Consider the following 23,008-nt stretch of genomic DNA (forward strand, 5'->3'; position numbering starts at 1 on the left):
TGGTTAAAAAAAAAAAAGTTGAATATTACAAAAGACGTGACTAAGTTAAGGATTTTGAGAACAGAGGGTGATGTGAACATGGAGGCAGGGACTGGAGCGATGTGGCCACAAATCCAGGAACGCTGGGGCAGCCCCCAGAAGCTACAAGAGGTGAGGAATGGATTCTCCCCTAGAGGTCCCGGAAAAAAGGTGGCGCTCCTGGGTTTTCTGCCCTCCAGAACTCAAGAGAATAAAATTCCACTGTTTTCAGCTGCTAAATTTGTAGTTAATTAGTTAAGGCAGCCTTAGGGAACTAATACATCAGGTACTCCCATTTGACAAATAGCAACCGTCAGGCACAACTGTGCCTAAAGTCTTACAGCTATTAGGTAGCAGAGACAGGATTCAAACCCAGATCTTTTCACCTCCAAGTGCAGAGCAATATTTTTTCTATTGCTCAATACTTCTTAGAGACTACTTATTCAAATGAGGGGTTAATTCAATCATTCCAATGCAAAAAGCTGCCAAAATAATTTTTGGTAAGGATTATGAAATTAAGACAATTTGCTGTATTATTTTTAAAGTGTATTTATCTTGATTTTTCACCCTTGATAAACACTATAAAACATAAATAAATCTAAGAAAAATGTGTTACCATCTATGAAATGCTTCAAATTCAAGTGATATAGTTCTATTTCCAATTTTTGGGTTTATTTATTCACAGAGTGATTTCCCTCTGGCCTTGTTAATTTTTTTAAAACCTTAATTTGATTAACTTGACTAAATTCTCTTTTATATACATAAGATTCTAAAACCAGAGTGAGACCCACTGAAAAGATAACTTCATTACCTGGAATAAATGAATATTTTGCTCGAAATCCCAGTCCTTCAAGTTCTTCATCAGAACTAAACTTAATCCACATAAACCTCCCCGTTGATCTAATTAGTGGAGGGCTTTTCACACCACAATATCGATCTATAAGTGGAGAGAAACCAAATGGCCCATCTCGAACTTCCAAGTGGTCAAACCGACATTCAAATGATGGTTCTATATAATAATGTTCATCAAAGGTCAACTCTATTCTTTGACGTGGAGCAGCTAGAAAATAAGAGCAAGCAAATCAGGGCAACACAAACAAAGAAAAGTAATAAATGTCCTGACAAAAGTGGGGAAAGCAAAACAACTACCTACTATTTCACAGAGGAGCATCATAATGAGGATTGTTATGTATAAAATTCATAATTGATCTTATATTTTATATCAATAGTAGCAATGCTACTTTGTAGAACTGTAGCAATCTTTCCCTTTGGCATATGCTGTTCATTAAATTAGTTAAATGTATTTAATTAAAATTACAGTAGAAAAGCTAATGCTGAGTTCATGAGATACAATATACAATGAATAGAAAAACAGAAGAAATGAACTAATGTAACTATGGACATAAGTTTGCATAAAGCATGATAAGAGATGCCAGTAAATTTAAGTCTTAACAGAGAAGTTTCTCATATATACCAACACATCTGGTTGAATTATATTTTAAGAGATTCAAAATTCCTATAAATTTCAATTTTTTAATTGTTAATGTGTTTGTTAATGTGTTTATTAATGTGTTCAGTACTCAGAAATATTTATAATTACTAGAGTTTAATTCAAATACATGTTTTTAGATTTTGTTCAAACTGGCTCAAACTGGGCATCTTACCTATGTAACTTAGTTTTATAAAAAAGTAAAAATTCATCCATTAAAAGATAGAAATTGGTCAGATACCTTCCAAAATGTAGATACACTCCTTGTTTGGTGGATAAGAGTCAGGATAATTTGGTGAAGCAAAATGACCTCCATTGCTGGTTCGAACCCAAATGCCACACTGGGTTGCAGGAACATGCTTGATTCCAATATTTTGTCCATCTTAGGGAAAAAATCACATTTAAAACATGAATTACAGCAAAAGAGAATAGTATTCTCTTTTCCCCACAATTTAACTACACATTTGCTCACTAAATGTTACACATATACTGTATATAATTTTGCAAGAACCACCACTAAGTTTAGCACAAAAAACAACACAGTGAAGTGAGAGAAAGGTAAGATCGTATGCTGTGCTGGTGAGAAGAACTTGCTGCTAGAGGACAAGTTTACCCTGTAGGAGAGCAGGGAAATAAAATGCTTAGATTTTACAAGGGCAAAACCGTGTGGGAGAATCTGATAAATCAGTACAACTCTATAAAATTCAGTTCTGACATAAAAATAAAAATAAAAATAAAAATAAAAGGATCCCAGGGGTTTATCTCTACTATGGTGCCTCTATATTTAGTTTAACACAAAAGCCAAATAGGATCCAAAGATTACAAAGGATTTTGGTTGAAAACTGTAGATTAAACACATGCATTTAGTTCTCTATCCTCAAACTCCACTTAACAGTAAAGGATGTTTTAAGGGCATAAATAAACCTTTAAAGAGGTCTAAACGTAGGTGCAATAACAACTGGCAGTGCCTGATATCTCTGGAAGCAGGACAGGGGTTGACAGGTGGTGGTAAAATTGTGCTTTTTAAAAATATGAGGCTTGGGTAAAGGTCTATTTAGAATCAATCTGATTTCTAATACTCTCCCCTACTTCACAAAACCAGGTAGCTGCTACTCTATCACATCAGAAAATGAGGTTATTCCTTTGCAGAATATAAAAGCAGGGTTACTACATTAGGAAGCACCAGGAACAGCTGACGGTGACAAGACCAACCTGCAAACAAAGAGACTCAGGAATGTTAACACAGTGGATGGCATTCCCAGCCTCTTCCCCTGCTCAACTCCCTTAAAGCTTCTAAGCAGGAAATGGAAAGCTTCCTCTCTAAGGACTCTAAACACTCCAAAGAAATCGAGACCCAAGCAAGAATGCAGACTCAGGAATTCCCCAGTGTTGGGTCACTCACCAGTGAGGGCCACAGTTAACAAGTCTTTCCTACACTTGCAGACAGCTAATGATCAGATTTTAGTGCTCTTCTCATAAATAAGTGGACATTCAGGGATCACCATATTTGAGGAAATCCTCTAATATGAAAAATGAATAAAAAAAAAAAAAGAAAGCAAAGCTGAGGAAACAAAGATGTAAAAAAACAAAAAACAAACAAAAACACACACACACAAACATTTAATCTCCTTAGAGAAAGAGAGTATATCTATAAGAACAAGAATACTTTAAGAATATTTGGAAAACAAAAAGCTTCTAAAAATAAAAGAAATGAAAAATTAATAGAAAGTTTAATGAAGAGAGCTATAAATGGCCTGTGCCCTGTTTCTGTAAATAAAGATCACAATGGAAGACATCCTTTTCCACTCACATGCCTACCATCCATAGCTACTTTCACACTACAAGAGCAAAAGTGTATAGTTGCTTCTGAGACTGTAAGGCTGTAAAGTTTTAAATATTAACTATCTGGCTCTTTAAAGAAAAAGTTTTCCAGTTCCCGGTTTAGAGGATGAAGTTGAAGAAGGCTCAATAGAGACTACTGAGAAGAAAACAGAGTAGAAAGGTGGAAAATAGAAAATAATAACAAAAATACCCCATAACTAAATAGAAGTTTCTTAAAGATAGAATAGAAAAAAATAGAGAAAGATAATTTAAGAAATTAAAGGGCACCAAACTGGCTCAGGCAGTACAGCATGTGATTCTTGATCCTGGGGTTGGGAGTTTGAGTCTCATGGGGGGTATAAAGATTACTTAAAAAAACAAAATCTTAAAAAAAATTTAAACAAGGAAAAAAGGAAATAAAAATTTCCTAAATTAAAAGACAAAATTTTCATATGGATAAAGTTTCATGAGTGACTTAATGTAAATTCTGAATACAGAGGTGACCAGAATTACAACACAATTACACTGAGACAGGTGGTATGGAAGGAAAGTAATAGAACATTTGTATATACTAGGAGGTAGAAAATGCATGAAAGAGCTAAATTCTCATCTTCTGTGGTAGAAAATCATTATCTAATACCTAAGACTGAAATAATTAAGAATTAACAGCATAACATATTATTTAGTAATATGCAGCAAAATTCCAAAAGATTCAGCTAAAATACTGGTTATCTCCATGGAGAAGGAAGTAGAGTAGCATAGGATGGAGGACTGCCTTTTCATCCTTAACTTTTGAATGCTTTGATTTTTGTCACATGTATGTATAACTTAGAGGAAAATAAAAAGTAAATCAGAAAGTGTATTAAACCCTGGCATGAAAAACTGGTTCAAAAATCACACTAGCTTATCTTCTTTCATAAACAAGGACAATCAGAACAGGTTACAGGGCTTTGAATAAGATACTGATGGAAATATTTCACTTGTTTACCCTGAAAAAAGGGATTTTTATTTTTGCTGAGTGATAAGCACAAATCTCATTTAATTTCTGGATATAATCCATAGTGTGGTAGGAACCACTAGTAATGCCAATTTAAAAAATTTATCAATCAGGGCAAGACTTTATGTTGACAATTTAGTTAACTGCAGCTGAACCCAGTTAAATTGAGGCTGATAGGTTGACAGAAAGCCTTAGGTCATTGTAACACCCCAGAGGGACTATGGAAATAGTATTCAAAAGTTGCAATCCCTTCCTATAAGCCATCCCACTGTCCTGGATAAGTGGTAAGTTATCACTGTAAGTACTTTACCTTGGGTCTTTTGGGCCACAGCAATCCCTTCGACTACAAGTATTGTTATTAACAACACTAGAGAAATGACAGAAAAGAAAAGTTAAAAAAGTGAATCCATATTATCTTATTAAATTTTTAAGGAAAATCAGATGATAAAAAAAAGATTAATCAAGCCCTCTCTTTCTTGCTAACATTCATTCTCAAGATTTTTAAGGTCTAAATGTTGTGTTCTGATTTACTATTTCACAGTTAACCCAAGAAAAAACACGGTTGATACTGTACTCATTTACACAAACACTAATAGTGTATGGCATTTACAGCATTTTTCAATTTGTGATAGATTAAAAACAGTTTTTTTGCAACAAACTTTGTTTGCCCTAATTTATATTTACTATATAAGTACTGTAAAGTAAATATAGACTATATTGTATACATTTGTTGTACTCCATCTCAAAGGGTTTACATGCATTCTATGGCTGGCTCTGCAATGTATTATACCAAAGTTCAATTAGTGATTGTGAGAGCACTTATAATTAAGATGGAAGTAAGGGGGCAGCAGTCTCCCAGAAATCAATTCAAGATGTTTTATAGCTGCACATAACTATGCTGTGTCCTGTGTTACAAAAGCCAGCATATTTAGAAAATGAAGCTTTAGGCCGACTTCGGCTCAGGTCATGATCTCGCGGTCCGTGAGTTTGAGCCCCACGTCGGGCTCTGTGCTGACAGCTCAGAGCCTGGAGCCTGTTTCGGATTCTGTGTCTCCCTCTCTCTGACCCTCCCCCGTTCATGCTCTGTCTCTCTCTGTCTCAAAAATAAATAAACGTTAAAAAAAAAAAGAAAAAAAAAAAAAGAAAGAAAATGAAGCTTTCCCCCCGAGTTGAACATTTCTGAGACCCAGTCACGTTGAATTGTTTTGTGTATGTATGTATTTTGATGATTCTTTTAAACATTTTATTTTTATGAATGGTGCATGGATAGCTTTCTCTGTCCCTTTCAATGTAAAGTTCACTTGCCTCAAAATCTTGTGAACTGGAATTTTTATTATTCATTCAGTCAATAAGCACTTACAGAGTACCTACTGTCAAGGATAGCAGGCACTGAGGATGCACAGATGTTGGGGGAGAAATACGGCAAAATATTTAAGAGTATGGACATTACGAGTTCGGTGGATACAGGCTGAAGTTCAAGTTTTGCTGTGTACCAGCTGTGAGGCCTTTTTTTTTTTTTTTTTCTGTAAGGCCTTTTTAACTCAGTTTACTTATTTGTAAAATGGGGATGTTGTACTAGTAGCACTAACCTCAAAAGGCTGTTGTGAAGATTAAATGAGATGATAGCACTGGTGTAGCACTGGTTACATGCTAGGCACTCTGTTACATAAGTGATAGACAGGAAACTACCATCCTTGAGTTAGTCTATTGTCAATGGCAGTTTACAATACAAGGTGAAAAGAAGTTTAACAGGATTTATACAGAAAGCATAATGGAAGCAGGGATGGGAACCATTCATTCTGCTGAGGGTGAAGAATAAAATGAGGAAAATTTCAGAAACAGATGGTATATTCTATTTGTACCTTACAGTACCTCAACCCAGGATACAGAGAAAGAAACAGCTTAGACAAAACCACGAGTGAGCACTTGCTTATGGCAGGTCAGCAAACTCTGAGTTCTATACAGCAGGATGAGCATGTGGAGGACCAGTGGTGTATCAGGTGACAAACAGAATGAAGTCTGATGTTAAAAGTCTTGACAAGCATGCTGAAGAGTTTGGACTTTTGACTATAATGAGAAGTCATTGTGAGTTTTTAAAGTAGAGTGTGACATTATCATATCTGTGTTTTTGACCAATGATCCTGATGGTTGTGTGAAGGGTAAACTTTTAAAGAGAGGGGAGAAGGGGGTGCCTGGGTGGCTCAGTCGGTTGGGTGGCCGACTACAGCTCAGGTCATGATCTCACGGTCTGTGAGTTGGAGCCCCGCATTGGTCTCTGTGCTGACAGCTCAGAGCCTAGAGCCTGCTTCCGATTCTGTGCCTCCCTCTCTCTGTGCCCCTTTCCTGCTTGGTCTCTGTCTCTATCTCTCTCAAAAATAATAAACATTAAAAAAAATTTTAAAAAAGAGAAGGGAGAAGGATATTCAAAATGGAAGCAAAGATGATGAGATCTCTAAGCGGAGCAGTGGTAGTGGAAATGGAAAGGAGGAAAGAATTTATAACATGATTCAGATGTCGAGGTAATTGTAATTGGTGACTTACAGGATGAAAGCAGGGAGAGAGATGGGGGCATTGAATAGGTTGCTAGTTAAGTGACTGGTAGGCAGTCACGCAATAGCATGTATTGAGTATCTACTTCCCAAGTCACCAAAGTAAAAAGATAATTCTTGCCATTCAGTTGTTTACATCTTAAAATCTAATTGCTTGGCATCTTCATCTTTAGTTTCCTGTATCCTTGCTGACCTTTGTCTCCTCTGTCTTGTCAGCACCTTTAATTTCCTCTTCCTTTTCTTTGGTGGCTAGTAGTGTTGAAGACCTCCTGTTATGTAGGACAATCAATCCTCCCTTCAAACTCTTCACAACTCTTCACTGGATCAGAGTTTGAAGAACAGAGAATTGAAACGTGTTTTTTTAAAAACGGAATATGTGTAATCAAAAAGAAAAACCTAGGGTAATATTAGGTATCTGACAATTCAGCAAATAACACATCCATTTGTATCAATTTGTATCTTGTTAGAGGACACTACTTCCCAAGGCAATCATTCAGATGATACACAACTGATCAAAATTTTGTGCTCAGTATACCTTTCCTCCTGAATCACAGACATAACAATTTACTAGTCCTCACATTTATAATTCATGGTATATAAGTAACACAAAGCCAGGCAGAAAGGGCAAGTAAGGAATCAACAAACTGAATCCAGGAGAGCAAGAGTAAAGCTATGGCAAAGGGATGAACTATGCTAGTTCATTATTACATAATGATCAATAATTTGGCTACATAAAATATGGACTTAAGAATTTTACAGAGTGTGCAACTAAGGCAGATCATTTTAAAAATAAAATTATAAGCCCAAATAAACCTATTATTCTTTTCTACTCTATTCAGAGGGTGGCTCACAATTTTTTTCCCCCAAAATCTTTAAAAAAAAATATTCACAACTCAATAAACCAAATGAGCTATGCTACTGAATATAGAAATGATATATAAAGAATACGGTGAATCTGCATAACAATCAGGGATAGAAATATTTAGTGACACAGTTGTGACTACTAATCATTCTAAATTCCATATCATAATAAACATAGTTTCCTCCCAGTTGTATAATAGGATCTTTGCAAATTGCTTATTATAACAAGGCTGGGATATTAAAACAAACTCCATTAATGCCAAACACTGGAATTATTTAACTATAAGAAGCAGTGCCATGCTGCTTTGTTCTGTCTTTAGCCCCAACTATGTGCCACTGTTCCCTTCTTCCTCTTACCAAAAGGATCAATAATTTCTCAAATCCAGAAATACCACACACTTCAAATTAAAAGATAATGTACCCAAGAAGGCACTAATTCATTAAGGTAGAAATCCATGCCAAAATAAAAATTCTAAACTCCTTAACCATACAGTTTAATTACATAAAGAAGGGTTTGTGATTTGATGCTTAAGAGGGAATGCTCATTATTTATGCCCATACCTCTAGTTCTGGAGTTTAGGCGAGGCCTTGTAATGTGTGTACAGACCTGACTTAAAAATGAAGACTTAAATGATAAAGACAGATGCTATTCAAGGTGTTAAATACCCGTCCTCAATGCTACTCCTTTTACCTTGAAACACTGTCCTATTAGCTCTATGCAGAGTCTTCTCCCCAGGGCTTTCAGTTTAAAGGCCTTACCCTGAACTATAAAAATCAAGATCAAGTTTATTCTTTCCACTGTTACTTAACAGTGGAAACTCTGGCCAATGCAATACTGGAAAGGAGACAAAATTATTATTTATAGATAATGTTACTTAAAACCTAGAAGTCCCAAGAGAATTACTAGGAAATTATTACACCTATTAAAAGAAGAAAGTAAGACTAAAACAAACAAACAAGTAAACAAATTTAATACAATGGAGTGATGATAGGTTTTGGATAATAAAACAATGTGACGGTAACAATTCTTCCCAATAAGTTACATATTAAATGTTTTAATCAAAATCTTAGTTTTCTGGAGGACTTAAAATGTTGCTGATAACTCATCTTAAAAGCTTTTTCATACGGCCCAAGAAAAATTAAAAAATAAAAGACATAAAATACATAAAAATAATATATACTTATTACAAGGCTATAGTAATTCAAAATGTAGTAATGGTATAGGAAGAAACAGATGATCTGTCAACAAACATAACCAGCCCCCACTGTATTACAGGCAGTGGTCAGTCCTTGAGGCTACAGCAATGAAGCAAGCAGCCCTGGTCCTTATTCTCAAGCTTAAAGATATGAAGATAGAAGAAAAAGCTGAAGAAATGAAATAAATAAATAAATAAATAAATAAATAAATAAATAAATAAATGTATATATACATATACACACACACACCACAATTTATTATATGTATGGTATTTGAAACTCTTGGTGAAATGATTCTGGGATAACTTGTTAATTATTAAAAAAAAGTAGGTCTGTTCCTTCAAGCTAAGTAGAAAAATAAACACCATATTGAAAAAACAAAAAGTTGAATTATCTATGTATATTTTTGGGTGGAGAACACCTTCATTTACTAAAGACAAACAAATAAAAATTACAAATAACTGAGAAAAAAAAGATTATGCCATAAGAAAAATGTGCCAAAACCAAAAACAATGAAGGACACCTGGGTGGCTCAGTCAGTTGACTGTCTGATTCTTGATTTGGGCTCAGGTCATGATCCTAGGGTCATGGGATTGAGCCCATGGAGTACAGCCTGCCTAAGATTCTCTCTGTCTCAGTCTCTCTCTCTCCTCCTGTCCCTCTCCCCAGCTTGCATGCATGCTTCTCAAATAAATTTTTTAAAAATGCAAAAATTTAGCCTAATATAAAAAAAAAGGCAGATTCTATTGTTGGTCAGGATATAGAAAACTGACATACACTGTCACTGGACTGTAAACTGGCATACCTTTTTGGAGGTTAATCTGGTAATATATACCAGTTTAAAAATGCACAAATCCCACCCAGCAAGTCTACTTCCAGGTGTGAGAACTGAATCAATCATCGGGACAGTAGCGTGCAATGTAAAAGATAATCACCCAGAGAACTTATTAAAACACAGATTTTGGAGCGGGGTGGCGGGGGTGGGTGCCTCCAGAGATTTTGACCCAGTAGGTCTGGTTGGGGCTTGAGAAATTGCATTTTAACAAGGAAGTCCCCCATTGATGCTAAAAGCTTCTGGCCCTGGGAACATACTTTGCAAACCAACTACTACAATAAGAGAATGATGGTAGACTGTAAGAAATGGAAAGAGGCTGCCCATTTTCTCCATTGGTGATGGCAGGGGCAAGTTTGGGCCAAAATGGATGTGGCAGGGTAGGGGACTAGCAAAAAGGAGTTGATGAGTTGGTTTTGGAAATGTTGCTGAACGCTCTGCTACCTATTCTTATAATGTTCCTATAAATACTTCTTATTTCTGGGCATCTGCACTTGCCATGGATCACCCTTTGCTTCCACTAGAGTACCTTTGCACTGTTTAAGACATGCACTTTCTTTTTTTTTTTTTTTTTAATTTTTCAACGTTTATTTATTTTTGGGACAGAGAGAGACAGAGCATGAACAGGGGAGGGGCAGAGAGAGAGGGAGACACAGAATCGGAAACAGGCTCCAGGCTCTGAGCCATCAGCCCAGAGCCCGACGCGGGGCTCGAACTCACGGACCGTGAGATCGTGACCTGGCTGAAGTCGGACGCTTAACCGACTGCGCCACCCAGGCGCCCCAAGACATGCACTTTCAAAATTAATTTTATCTGATAGCATTCAGATTTTTCACTTCTGTGACTATTTAACAGTTCTCAATCTCTGCCTGGTTTTCTTTTACTGATTTTGCACAGTTTACACAACATAGAATATATTTCTGCCAAGTATACAAATTGTGGAGGTAGGTAGTCAAGAGCTACAGTGAAGGTTATATCATTACTAGGGATCTTCTATCTTATTCAGTTGTAGATGATTAAAAAAAATTTTTTTTTTAATTTTTAAAATGTTTATTCATTTTTGAAAGAGAAAGACAGAGCACAAGCAGGGGTGGGGCGGGGAGGGAGGGGGGGAACACAGAATCTGAAGCAGGTTCCAGGCTCTGAGCCCAACAAGGGGCTCAAACTCACGAACGGCGAGATCATGACCTGAGCCCAAGTCGGATGCTCAACCGACTGAGCCACCCAGGTGCCCCAGGTGTAGCTGATTTTAATTCCAAGTTCATCTTATGGTCCAATATGTACGCCAGAGTGCCAGTCAGTATATCTTCATTATAGCTACTCACTCCTGTGTCAGCAAAAATGAAGAAATGACACAGGACATTCCTCCTCCCTTTAAAAGACATTTGCCCAGAATCTACAGTGATTTCAAAATAAAATTTTTAACTGAACAAAAACACCACCACTTTCCCAAAGTTGCACACACATGTAATTGGCCAAACTTAGTCACATGACCACACCTAACCCTATGGAAAGCTGGAAAATCTAGTCTTTCTGTTGGGTGTTCACAGGCTTAATTAAAATTCAGAGAATTACTGAGTTATAAAATGGATATTGGGAGACAACTGGTTATTCCTGCCACAGTTCCCTATAATCTATTCTGTACTCAGCAGCCAGTGATCCTTTCAAAACATAAACCAGATCATATCACAGCCTTTCATAAAATCTTCCAATACAGTCCCATTACATTTAGAATAAATCCAATACTCTTTACTCTGACTTCAGAGGTCCTACATGATCTAGCATCTGACCTCCCGATTGCTACCAATGGCTACACAAGCCTTCTTCTCATTACTTCTATACACCAAGCTAATTCTTGCTTTAGGGACTAGTTTATTTATTCCTTTTGCCTAGAATCTCTCTGCATGGCTGGGTTCTTCTGGTCATTCAGGTTTTGTGACTGACTTCTAAAGAAACTCTACATTTTCTTCTTCATCCTACTTTATTATATAAATATTTTAATTACTATTTATATGACTTGGTATTTTCTTGCTTATTATTTGTCTCTTCTTACTAGAAAGAGGAGCATTTTCTGATTCACTGATGCCTCTCTAGTGACTAGAAGACTGTCTGGCCCACAATAGCATTCAATAAAAATTAGATGAATACATGAAATGACTAAGCATGATCCTGATTATGTCTTTTCTGTTGACTACAACATAGTACAGAGAGCCCTGCATTAACAAATTAAGCAGCACACATCTTGGTTAACAGTAATCACACAGATGACCCACAATCTTTTATTTGAGCATACGTCAGGGACAGGAAAAGAACTGATTTTTTTTTTTTCTTTTCAGATATCTAGTCACTACTCTTACTTTCCTCAAGCTGGCTCAATTTACTTGTTAGTAATTGAGTGTGCCTCTTTCCAATAAGCCTTCTTGTTTTAAGCACTTAAGGTTTGTAGAATCTATCATGAGATGCCATGATGTAAAAACCACCTAACTCTTTACTGCTCTATAATGAGAGCAGAATGGAGTTTGATGAGAGTCCAAATGCTACTTGAGGTAGCAGTAACTTGTTTTCAATAAACTGTGTTCCACAGGATGGAGTACCCAAATGTGATCAAACTCAATTTTACTTATTATTATTAGTTAAGGAAGAAGACGGATTTGGGTGCCTGGGTGGCTCAATTGGTTAAGTGTCTGACTTTGGCTCAGGTCATAACCTCACAGTTCCTGAGTTCGAGCCCCACATCGGACTCCATGCTGACAGCTCAGAGCCTGGAGCTTGCTTCGGATTCTGTGTCTCGCTCTCTCTCTTAAAAATTAGTAAACATTAAAACATTTTTTCAAAAAAAAAAAAGACACAAAGAAGATGGGTCTTGGCAAACTCTGGGATCACTCCAGCCTACATATGCTAATCCCACTGCCAACCACTTTAACAAAGATTAACTGTAGCAGTACTTTCTTTCCTACAGAATGTGACAACCTCCTTGCTGGCCAAATGCTCTGCAGACAGCAGTTTTGTATCTTCTCATTTTACAGGAGCCTTCTTTAGACATCCACAGCAACTACCATCAAATTTTAACGTGACCAGATCACATTTTAAAGAGTGAGTCTTCTCACACACTAGTGCTGTAATTTCCAACATGCTACTCTAGGCATATTTAAACCAACATGTTTTAATATCATTTTGCCTAGGAAGAACTGAACTTTCAGATTAGTAAACTGCAATTTTGTGAGTAATATAACAAACACATTAAAAAGTATCAGTTTTGGGGGGCCACTCTGATGAGCCTTTGAGAGGGTGAGGTCCCTCACCAATTAGAGCAACCTTGCTCTTATCTATTGTCTTTGTTTAGTTTTTAAGTACCTCCTCATAAGGGTTCCTTTGAGGTAGCTCTCCTGTTAACCTAAGTTTGGAAACCAGTGGGCTGGATAACATCTTTGGTTCCCCTTTCCAACTTGAAGACCATAATAACTGGGATCTCAAAGTGATTCAGGGATACATTTTTTTAAATGTCAACAATTACTGTGCAGGAGCATAATTCAAAAATGAGACTGGAAAAAAAAACTGCAGGAGACTCTGAATAGGTAATAACCAAGAGGAGAACTTGGGATTGTTTTAAAACTTTAGATATGAATTTTACTTACAGTTTATCTTTTTCTATCTTATTCCAAAAAGGACCGAAGGTGGTTTTGGTTTGAATTTGTTTTATAATGCACGTGTGTCTGTATTACAGGGCTGCATGTTTTCTCTAACAGGTGATCATGGTTTCAAAACACAAATACACTGGATTCTAGTTTGAGGATTTACTACAATAAAACCAGTGTTTACTCATACTTTTCAGTTTTCAGCATTAAAACATTTTCTTCAACTCCTGGGGGGAAAAGCTGAAAAGCTAATTTTTAACAAGACTGTGCTTAAAGACTTCACTATTAAAGGGACAGGTTTCCAGTACTGTACTTATTTTGGTATGGTTTACATTTTTGGATGAGGTGTAAGAATGAAAGACAGGAGTTAATTTTTGCCAGTCTAAGATTTTAAAAATACAGTGTTGAGGGATATTTATGATTTTAAAAATATAGCATAGAGGGATATTTATGCTATTACACAATAAATTTAACCTCAGTTTATACAGATTTAAATATAACGGAGTCTAATAGGTTTCTCCAGAAGTGTGCAGTGAATAAAACAGTAAAAAATGGGTTTATAATACTAATGCAGTATTTTCATGTGACTATGATGTTTACTTAACTTTGGCAGAAAGTTAAATTTTATAAGACCTGGAGTGATCGCAAACAGTTAAAAGTGAACTATTCAGTAATAACATGTGAAAGATTTAAAAAGCCTAGTACAAGTTATCCTTTTGTTCTCACTGCTGAGAGTAAAACAAAAAGAATCAATGGCATCTTAAAGAAAATTACCTTCCATTTAAAATCTCACACACTCATTATGGATGATTTGTTTTAGTAGAAATTGACCATAATATTCCAAACAAGGCTTTAGGTAGGTAATATCTGTAATTATGCAAATACTAAAGAACTGCCTCTGATAAGAACCTCTTCAGCATTGAAACAATTCACCTTACAGAACACTTAAAGGCTGCTTTTTATGCCTTCATGCACACAGTGAATGGCAGGATTCCAATATTTTTCCAAAAGATAATTAAAAAAAATTTTTTAACGTTTATTTATTTTTGAGAGACAGAGAGACACAGAGTGTGAGTGGAGGAGGGGCAGAGAGAGAAAGACACAGAATCTGAAGAGGCTCTAGGCTCTGAACTGTCAGCACAGAGCCCAACACGGGGCTCGAACTCACAAGCTGTGAGATCATGACCTGAGTCGAAGTCGGACACTTAACCGACTGAGCCATCCAGGCGCCCCTGATAATTTTTTTAATTAAAAATGCCAATTTTTGTGTAGGTAACACACTTACTTGGTTTAAAAAAAAAATCAAGTGGTACAAATGGGCATACAGTGAAATAGAAGTGTTCCCCTCACTTTGGTCTCTGTCTCCCAGATTCCTTTCTCAGAATCAACTTTTGTTAATTTCTTTAATCTTTCCAGACCAATTTCCCATATTTACAAGAGCGCGTGCACACACACATACACTTTAGCAGACTTAAAAATAGCTTGTTTCATCTCTAGTAAGCCTACAACAACTTAATTTGAATTTTAAAAATACTTCAGCATGTAAAACTAGTGTAGGTTTTAGTGTACTTTAAAAAAGAAAAGCCAGATACTACATTGTTTTCACTGTTAGCTCTGTCATCACCACAGAATCCTTTCCTCAAAGGTGCAACAACTAAATGTTTCATCACAGTGGCCAGAGAGGGCACTGTGTACCAACGACAAAGGCATAGGCAGAAAAGCTGCGAATCCCTTCACCATTCAGGAGGACCAGAGATTCTCTCCTATCCAGCTCAGTTCCCTCAAGTTCAGCAGGAAGAGCTGTATAACAGCGCTAACTGATTTCTCCCCAAGGAGGCTACCCAGATGGACTGTCATGATGTTGATAACTTTAAAGCAATCAGAACAATGAAGCAAATTTGGATCATGAGGACTATCAGAAATCTTACTGTGCATATGTGATTTATTTTGAAAGAGTAAAAGAGAATCTTAATTTCCAAGGAATGGCTATGTAAATTAGGATTTACAGATAGAAAAACTACATGAAATTAACCTCAGAGTTTTAAATTGTAACATAATAAAGGAATCACTAAGAATTTATGGGGTGACATGAAATATTCACAAGGTAGAAAGTCCTAGGTTACCTTAGTACAAACTGTATCTGTAAGCATACAGTTGGCTAGTTAAGTATTTTAAATTAAACTGCTCAAATCTCAATTATGAATTTAGGTATGTCTGGAGAGCAGGTAATTTGTCCAATTAAAATTTAAAGCAAAATTAGACTGAATTTTCTAATAAACAAATTTGAGAAAAGTATTAATATGGAATGGGAAAAAACACCCAACATCTGTCACTGTACAAAAATCAGCATACAATAAGCTATATATGACACTGCTAATACAATACCTTAACTCCTTACCCAGTATGAAAAAGAGAATATTTCATAACATTACGAACGTTACAGCTATTCAGTTTTTAATTTAAATCGGTAGGGAAAAAGGGAAGCCCTTTTTTTTTGTGTGGTGTTTTCCTCTGACGACTGAAAAAAGGACTTATTCAGTCCGAGTTTCGGAAGCAACTTTGTATCACAATCTTAATTACCTATGTATATAAATTTTAATCTAAAATAACACCTTCAGGAAAATGCAAAGCAGCTACAGCACGTTTGAGAGCTTTGTGCACTTGGCAAGTCCACTGTTTTAATTCCCGGCACAACAAATCAGAAAGAACTACACGACAGCAGCACGGTATTCCGAGGTCCTGGGAAGCGCCGGGGCGCGGCCACGAGCAGAGAGCTCCGGGCCGGGCAGACTCGGGTCGCGGCGCCCGCAGTGGTGCCGCAGCCTCCACGGCCGCAGCAGGTGGGACCCGGCCCGGCCCGCAGGCCGTTCCGCCACCCGCCATCGTGGGGCTTTTGGAGAGCCGCTCCGCGACTCCTCGGCTGGGGCTTTTATTGTTTGTGTGGAACGACTTTCTGTCATTAAATGCTGAAAACAGACCAGTCTTCGCCCCACTTACACGAACCCCACAACTTTGCAAAGCGATGCGAGGAATTTTAAGAAAGAGGCGCGAGGACACAGCTCGGAGGGCCCCGCCGGGCCGCCGCTTCCTGATCTCCCGTTTGTTCCTACCAGTGCCCCCGGAGCCTGTCAGACACACAGAGCGTAGGGGAGAGGCGCTCGCAGAGCAAATCGATCCCGGGCGGGCGCGAGGGCTTGGCGGTCCGCGCGGACCAGACAAAGAGGCGCGTCGGGCGCCGGGCTCCAGGGAGGGACGCGAAGACGCCGGTCTCGGCCCGCAGGGGGCGCCGTCCGCGGCCCCGGGCGCTTACCTTTGAGGACCGCGCAGAGCTGCTCCAGGGCCATATTCCCGAGCGGCCCGGCGCTTCGCGAGGGGCCGAGGCGGCGGCTAGGAAGAGGCGGCGGCGGCGGCCCTCACGGCCCGGTGCGGCGGCAGTCCCGCTCGGTCCCCATTGCCGGCCACCAGGATACCTCCCCGCGGGGCACGGCTCAGGTCCTGCGGCCCGCCATGCTCGAGCACCCCGGCGGGCTCACGCGCTGCCCGAGCCCCCCGACGGGCGGCACCTTCTGCTCCGTGACGCTCCGTCCCATTGACCGCCCCGGAGGCGAGGCGCGCTGGCGAGAGGGACGGCACCGACGCTGGCCGCCCCGCCTGCGGCCGCGGCGCGGACCCCTCCGAAGTGGCGGGCGCGGGGAGCCCAGGCTCATTTAAGCGGGGAGCGCGAGCGCCGCGTGCCGGCCGCGCCGCCTGCGCGCATGTGCCCGCCCCCCGCCTCCGCCCGCGTGCCCCTCGCACCCTCCCGGCCAATCGCCTGGCGGGCCCGCCCGCGGCCTCGCGCCCTGGGAGGGCTGCGCGCCGGCGACCGTTGAGCTGGGGGCGGGGCGAGGGGGTGCGGGGCGCCGCCGTCTCGACCCCTTCGGCTGCGAACCGCTGATCCAGAGAGGCCGGCGCTGAGCGAGAGCCCGGCCCATTCCCCGCCGCCGCAGGGCGTCCGGGGTAAGCAGGTCCGAGCCCTCGAGGCCTCTGGCCCCAGGGAGGGAACGGGGAGCCCCGCAGCCCTTCCCCACCTGGCCATCGCCGCGCGCCCTCTCAGATAGAAAGGGGAGCCGACCCCTCGGCCTCTTAGGACTCAGCTCAAGGTCAAAACTCTGCCCCAGTTTGCCCCTGCTGGACTATCTGCTTTGGGCAGGGGGCGTGGATCTGGGCGGGGCTCGGGGGCAGGGGGCGCTTGAGGCTCTCACCTTCCCTTAGCGTCAGGTAAGTTAACCTGACGGCCTTGGGGATTATTAACATTTCCTGAGCACTTCCCAGGTTGCCAGGCAGAATGCCAAACACTATGCATATCAACTCTTTTTAATCCTTACACCCAACTCATGCGGTAGGTACTGTTAGAGAGTGGGAATAACGAGGCCAGAAAGGTTAAGTAATTTGTCCAGAGCCACACAGCAAGGGAGAAAGACAGGGTTGTGAACCTGGAAAAGCTGAGGTATTGTCCACTAAGCCATGTTGATGGGGTTGCTCTACTCTGCTGCTAAAAAAATCCAGATTAGCAAACTGTATTAATATATCTTGTTTTATTTTCTCCATAGTAATTGTTACGCTCTGAAATTACCTAGCTCTTCTACTTGTTTTTTTGTTCATCACCTATTTCCCATTTACCCCTACACCACTAAAATATGAACTGCTTGAGGGCAGGAGGCTACATTCATAGAGACGCTCAACACATGCTTACTGAGTTAACTATGCAGAAAACAATAATAGGTGCTGGGGACTTAAGGCTGTGATTAAGACTCTACTTACCATAATAGAGTATTTGTGCCTGTATGTGACCTCCAGTAGGAACTCCACAAATACTTGTCTAACAAATTATAGTTAAGGACAATGTTAGGCAACCAAAAAAAAACTCTTCCAGGATGCCAAGCTCTTTTTCCTTCTGTCCCTCCAAGAAAGGCACAAAAGTAAGTATTCACAAGGTTTGCAAGTAAAAACATATTTAACAGAAATTAATAGCAAGATATTTGGTCTTTTGCCATGTGCTATGGGAGGTATAAAAGATGTGTATGTTTGGGTTCCCAAGACAAATCACCTACAAATCACAAATCACTTGTGAACCAACTAGTAAATAAAACATTCAAGATCCTTTCCCACAAGTATAAAGTGACATATTGGAAGACTAGGACAGTAGTAAGTATTAAATTTAAGTCACAGACAAATGTGGACAAAAAGAGGAGGAAGGAGTCCTCTCAACTTCTGGAACAGAGTAGGTTTCTTAATGCATAGTTGTTGACTGAAGGAAGAATCAGTGTGTGTGATGTCATCAGAGAATACTTCATGAAGGAGATGACACACAAAGAATGGAAAGGCTGTGTGTGGATGGCAAGTGGAGAGGAGAGAAGGCAGAAGAGCTTTCAAGTCAGGCAAGGAGCAAGTGTTAGCATTGCATTTGGGGCAAGTGCTGTGTCTGGTAGTAAAGATAGAATATGAAATTCTTGCTTGAATGCTAGGCAGAGGGGTTTGTGCTTGATTCAGGGGCCAGAGGCATAGTTTTTAATAGTGGAGTAATATAGTTCTGGAAAGATTAATCTGGCAGTTCACTGAGGATATAGTGAAAGCGGGGAGGGTATTAGAGCAACTGTAGTGATTTAAAAAGTGTATACACAGTACTCACATTTGGCCTAGTAGCTCTTACTGGTAGTATCATTTTGATGAAACCTAAAAAAGTTTTTTCCTCTAGGATATTGGCTATAGGTTGGGGATGTTCATTTTTGGCTCCCTTTAAGACACCTATCTTTTGGCTGTACTAGTATAATTGTCTGTAATACATTTTTCAAGGAATGTGATAAAGCACAATCATAGTTGGGACTACTGTGTGGCCATATGTTAATCAAAAGGAAAGCACTTTGCATATGTCTCAGTTGGAGACTTCTGTATTTGAATTAGTTTCTCTCAGAAGACCACCCAGTAGCACTCAAGTCTGTTTCTAGGTTACCTGCCAATTCCCAGGTGACTGGGGACTCTGCCTTCATTGCATCCTGCCCGATCTTCCAAGGCGTAGATATAACTTCTCCCAACTCCTCACAGAATCATTCCTAGTTTATATATTATTTTTAAAAAAAATGTTTACTTGTTTTTGAGAGAGAGAGTGTGTGAGCAGGGGAGGGGCAGAGAGGAAGGGAGACAAAGGATCCAAAGCAGGCTCCACGCTGCCAGTGCATGGAACTCACAAACCTGTGAGATCGTGACCTGAGCCGAAGTCAGATGTTTAACCACCTGAGCCACCCAGGCACCACTCATTCCTATGGTTTAAGTTGGCTTTTCTCCGACCAGGTTCCCTGTTGCACTTGAATAGTATGTAGCACTGACTTACTATGAAAATGAGTCATAAAAAATACATCATTTTATCTCAGTGTATACTGAACAGCTTTTTTTTTTTTTTTTTTTAAAGAGAGAGAGAGAGAGAGAGAGAGAGAGAGAGCAGGGGCGGGGACACACAGAATCTGAAGCAGGCTCCAGGCCCTGCTGTCAGCACAGAGCCTGATGCGGGGCTTGAATTCATGAATGGTGAGATCATGACCTGAACCAAATTTGGACCCTTAACTGATTGAGCCACCCAGGCATGCCCTGAACAGCTTTTTGTTGTCTCTCTTTTTCACTAGAGTTTGGGAGCTCTAACATCTTATTAAATGATAGCCTAGGAAGGTTGGTGGTTCTGTTTAGAGATTTTTATGGACTGAATGTTTGTTTCCCTTAGAATTCATATGTTGAAGTCCTACTCCCCAGTATGACTATATTAGGAGATGGGACCTCTAAGGTTAAATGAGGAGGGGGCTCTATCTGATCAGATTAGTATCCTTAAAGAAGAGACACCAGGGAGTGATCCCTTCTCCTTTACACTCCAACACAGAGGAAATGACCTGGGAGGACAAAGTGACAAGGTGGCAGTCTACCAGCCAGGAAGAGTTCTCACCAGAAACCCAAATGGCTAGAGCCTTGAAATGGGACTTCTGCCTCCAGAACCAGGAGAAAATAAATGCTGCTAAAGCCACTCAGTGTATGGCATTTTGTTAGGGAAGCCTGAGCAGACTAATACAGAGATATGATTCAGGAAGACAGGAATTTACACATAACCAAGGTGATGTACAGAAACATTTTTTCATACTAAAGTAGCATAGGGGTCTTACACTGCTTTTCATATAGCGTGTGGATATGGCAACAATGATGGTGAAATTTAGTGAAAAACAATATCATATAGATGAAGATTTCATTGTAATTATACAACTGTAGGGACAGAAAAGAGGAACTTAAAAAAAATTTTAACCCATTGTATTAGTCTGCTTGGGCTGCCATAACAAAATACCACGTACTGGGTAGCTTAAAAAATAGAAATATATTTTCTCACAGTTCTGGAGGCTGGAAGTCTAAGATAAATGTGCACATAGGGTTGGTTTCTGGTAAGTCTTCTCTTCCTGGCCTGCAGACTGCAGACTTCTTGCTGTGGCTTCACATGGCCCTTTCTCTGTGCACTGTAAATGTTTCTTCCAGTTATAAAGACACCTCAGACTGCATTAAGGTCCCACCCTTATGAGCTCATATAACTTTAATTACATTCTCAAAAGCCCTTCTCCACCTGTATCACACTGAGGGTTAAAACTTCAACATATGGATTTGGGGGACACAATTCAGTCCATATACTCATATTAGGCACAATTCAGTCCATATACTTATACCTTCATGAACCAAAATTATTCCTTTGTTACCGATTTTGAAGAAGAGCTGCTTCCAGGGAGTCAAAACCAGTTCTTTCAGTAACACTGTCACCTACACTACACTTGTTTCCAAATTTCTACTTTTGTAATTCCAAAGCAAGGAAGTTTTTAAGAAATACTGCCTACCACCAGTACAAAAGTATTTCAACTTTATCAGGAGAATTTCTGATCAACCATTTACTTTCATTTGATTGTGAAAAACTAAAAAAGGTCCTAATGATAGTCCTTAGAATAACATTGCTAACATATATGGTATCATTTTCTTAAAAGCCAAAATCCCATTTTGGAGTATCTATTTACCTTATGCTTAAACCTGTTTATAACAAGCTGAAATGAATGCTGGATTATTTGTACAACATGAAACCATAATTAAACTGTAAAATTCTTTATATAGTTATTTGGTAATGTTTGATAGATAATAGAACTTTCCTATATGTTCAGCTTAAGGACTGAATAATATTTGTGCTGCTTTATATCCTATGCTATTAATGCTAGTGTGATTAGAATGTGTATATATTCAACTATATATTGGTGTTCTTCAATTTTAATTCTTGTAAGGAAGTATCTAAATTATTTTTTTATTAACAAAAAATCCCAAAACTATTTTTTATGCTATAAAATACATAAGATTTATAATGAAACTTATATTTATAGATATGTGATCTACAAAAGGATCTTTGGGAAACTTTTGTAAGAGTATCTTAAAAGTTGTGAAATAAAATGACATATCTGATAAAGGGTTAGTATCCAAAATTTATAAAGAACCTAAACTCAACACCCCAAAACCAGATAATCCAGTTAAGAAATGGGCAGAAGACATGAATGGACATTATTCCAAAGAAGACATCCAAATGGCTAATAGACACATGGAAAGATGCTCAACATTACTCATCATCAGGAAAATACAAATCAAAACCACGATGAGATACCAACTCACACCTGTCAAAATGGTTAAAATTAACACAAGAAACAACAGATGATGGCGAGGATGGGGAGAAAGGGGAACACTCTTGCACTGGTAGTGGGAATGCAAACTGGTGCAGCTACTTGGAAGACAGTATGGAGGTTTCTCAAGAAGTTAAAAATAGAACTACCCTACAATCCAGCAACTGCACTATTAGATATTTACCCAATGGATACAAAAATACAGATTCAAAGGGGTACATGAACCCTGATGTTTATAGCAGCATTATCAACAATAGCAAACTATGGAAACAACCTAAATGTCCATTGACTGATGAATGCATAAAGAAGATGTAGTATACATATATATATGTATATATATATAGTATATATAGTACATATGCAGTAAATATTACTCAGCCATTAAAAAGAATGAAATCTTGCCATTTGCAACAACGTGGATGGAGCTAGAGTGTGTTATGCTAAGTGAAATAAGCCAATCAGAGAAAGACGAATACCCTATGATTTCACTCATATGTGGAATTTAAGAAACAAAACAGATGAACATATGGGAAAGGGGGGTGTGGGCGAAAGAAGAGAAAGACAGTTCTCTGTCTCTTAAAGACAGAGAAAGACAGTTCTCTGTCTCTTAAAGACAGAGAACAGGGGCACCTGGGTAGCTCAGTCGGTTGAGCATCCTACTTCAGCTCAGGTAATGATCTGGGGGTTTGTTCATGAGTTTGAGCCCCATGTTGGGCTCACTGCTATCAGCATGGAGCCCGCTTCAGATCCTCTGTCCCCCCTGTTTCTGCCCCTCCCCTGCTCATGCTTTCCCTCTCTCTCTCCAAAATAAACATTAAAAAAAGAACAAACAGGATTGACAAAGAGAGGTAGGTGGGAGATGAGCTAGATGGGTGATGGATACTAAGGAGGGCACTTG

General features: G+C 39.3%; 1 protein-coding gene across 1 annotated transcript in view; it reads right to left on the reverse strand.

Annotated features, from left to right (window-relative positions):
* NETO2 (neuropilin and tolloid like 2) overlaps positions 1-3,332 on the reverse strand; it is a 41,498-nt gene extending 38,166 nt beyond the window's left edge. Inside the window, exons 1-3 of the mRNA XM_047077395.1 lie at positions 3,326-3,332; positions 1,749-1,889; positions 830-1,078 (exon numbers count right to left, since the gene is read on the reverse strand). Coding sequence (XP_046933351.1) covers positions 830-1,078; positions 1,749-1,889; positions 3,326-3,332 — 397 coding nt within the window. The remainder of the gene's footprint in view (positions 1-829; positions 1,079-1,748; positions 1,890-3,325) is intronic.
* Positions 3,333-23,008: the final 19,676 nt, after the last annotated feature.

This window comes from Lynx rufus, unplaced genomic scaffold (assembly GCF_022079265.1).
Source record: "Lynx rufus isolate CCGP_SWC_20201006 ecotype Redwood Valley unplaced genomic scaffold, mLynRuf1.p SCAF_16, whole genome shotgun sequence".
Classification (NCBI taxonomy): Eukaryota; Metazoa; Chordata; class Mammalia; order Carnivora; family Felidae; genus Lynx; species Lynx rufus.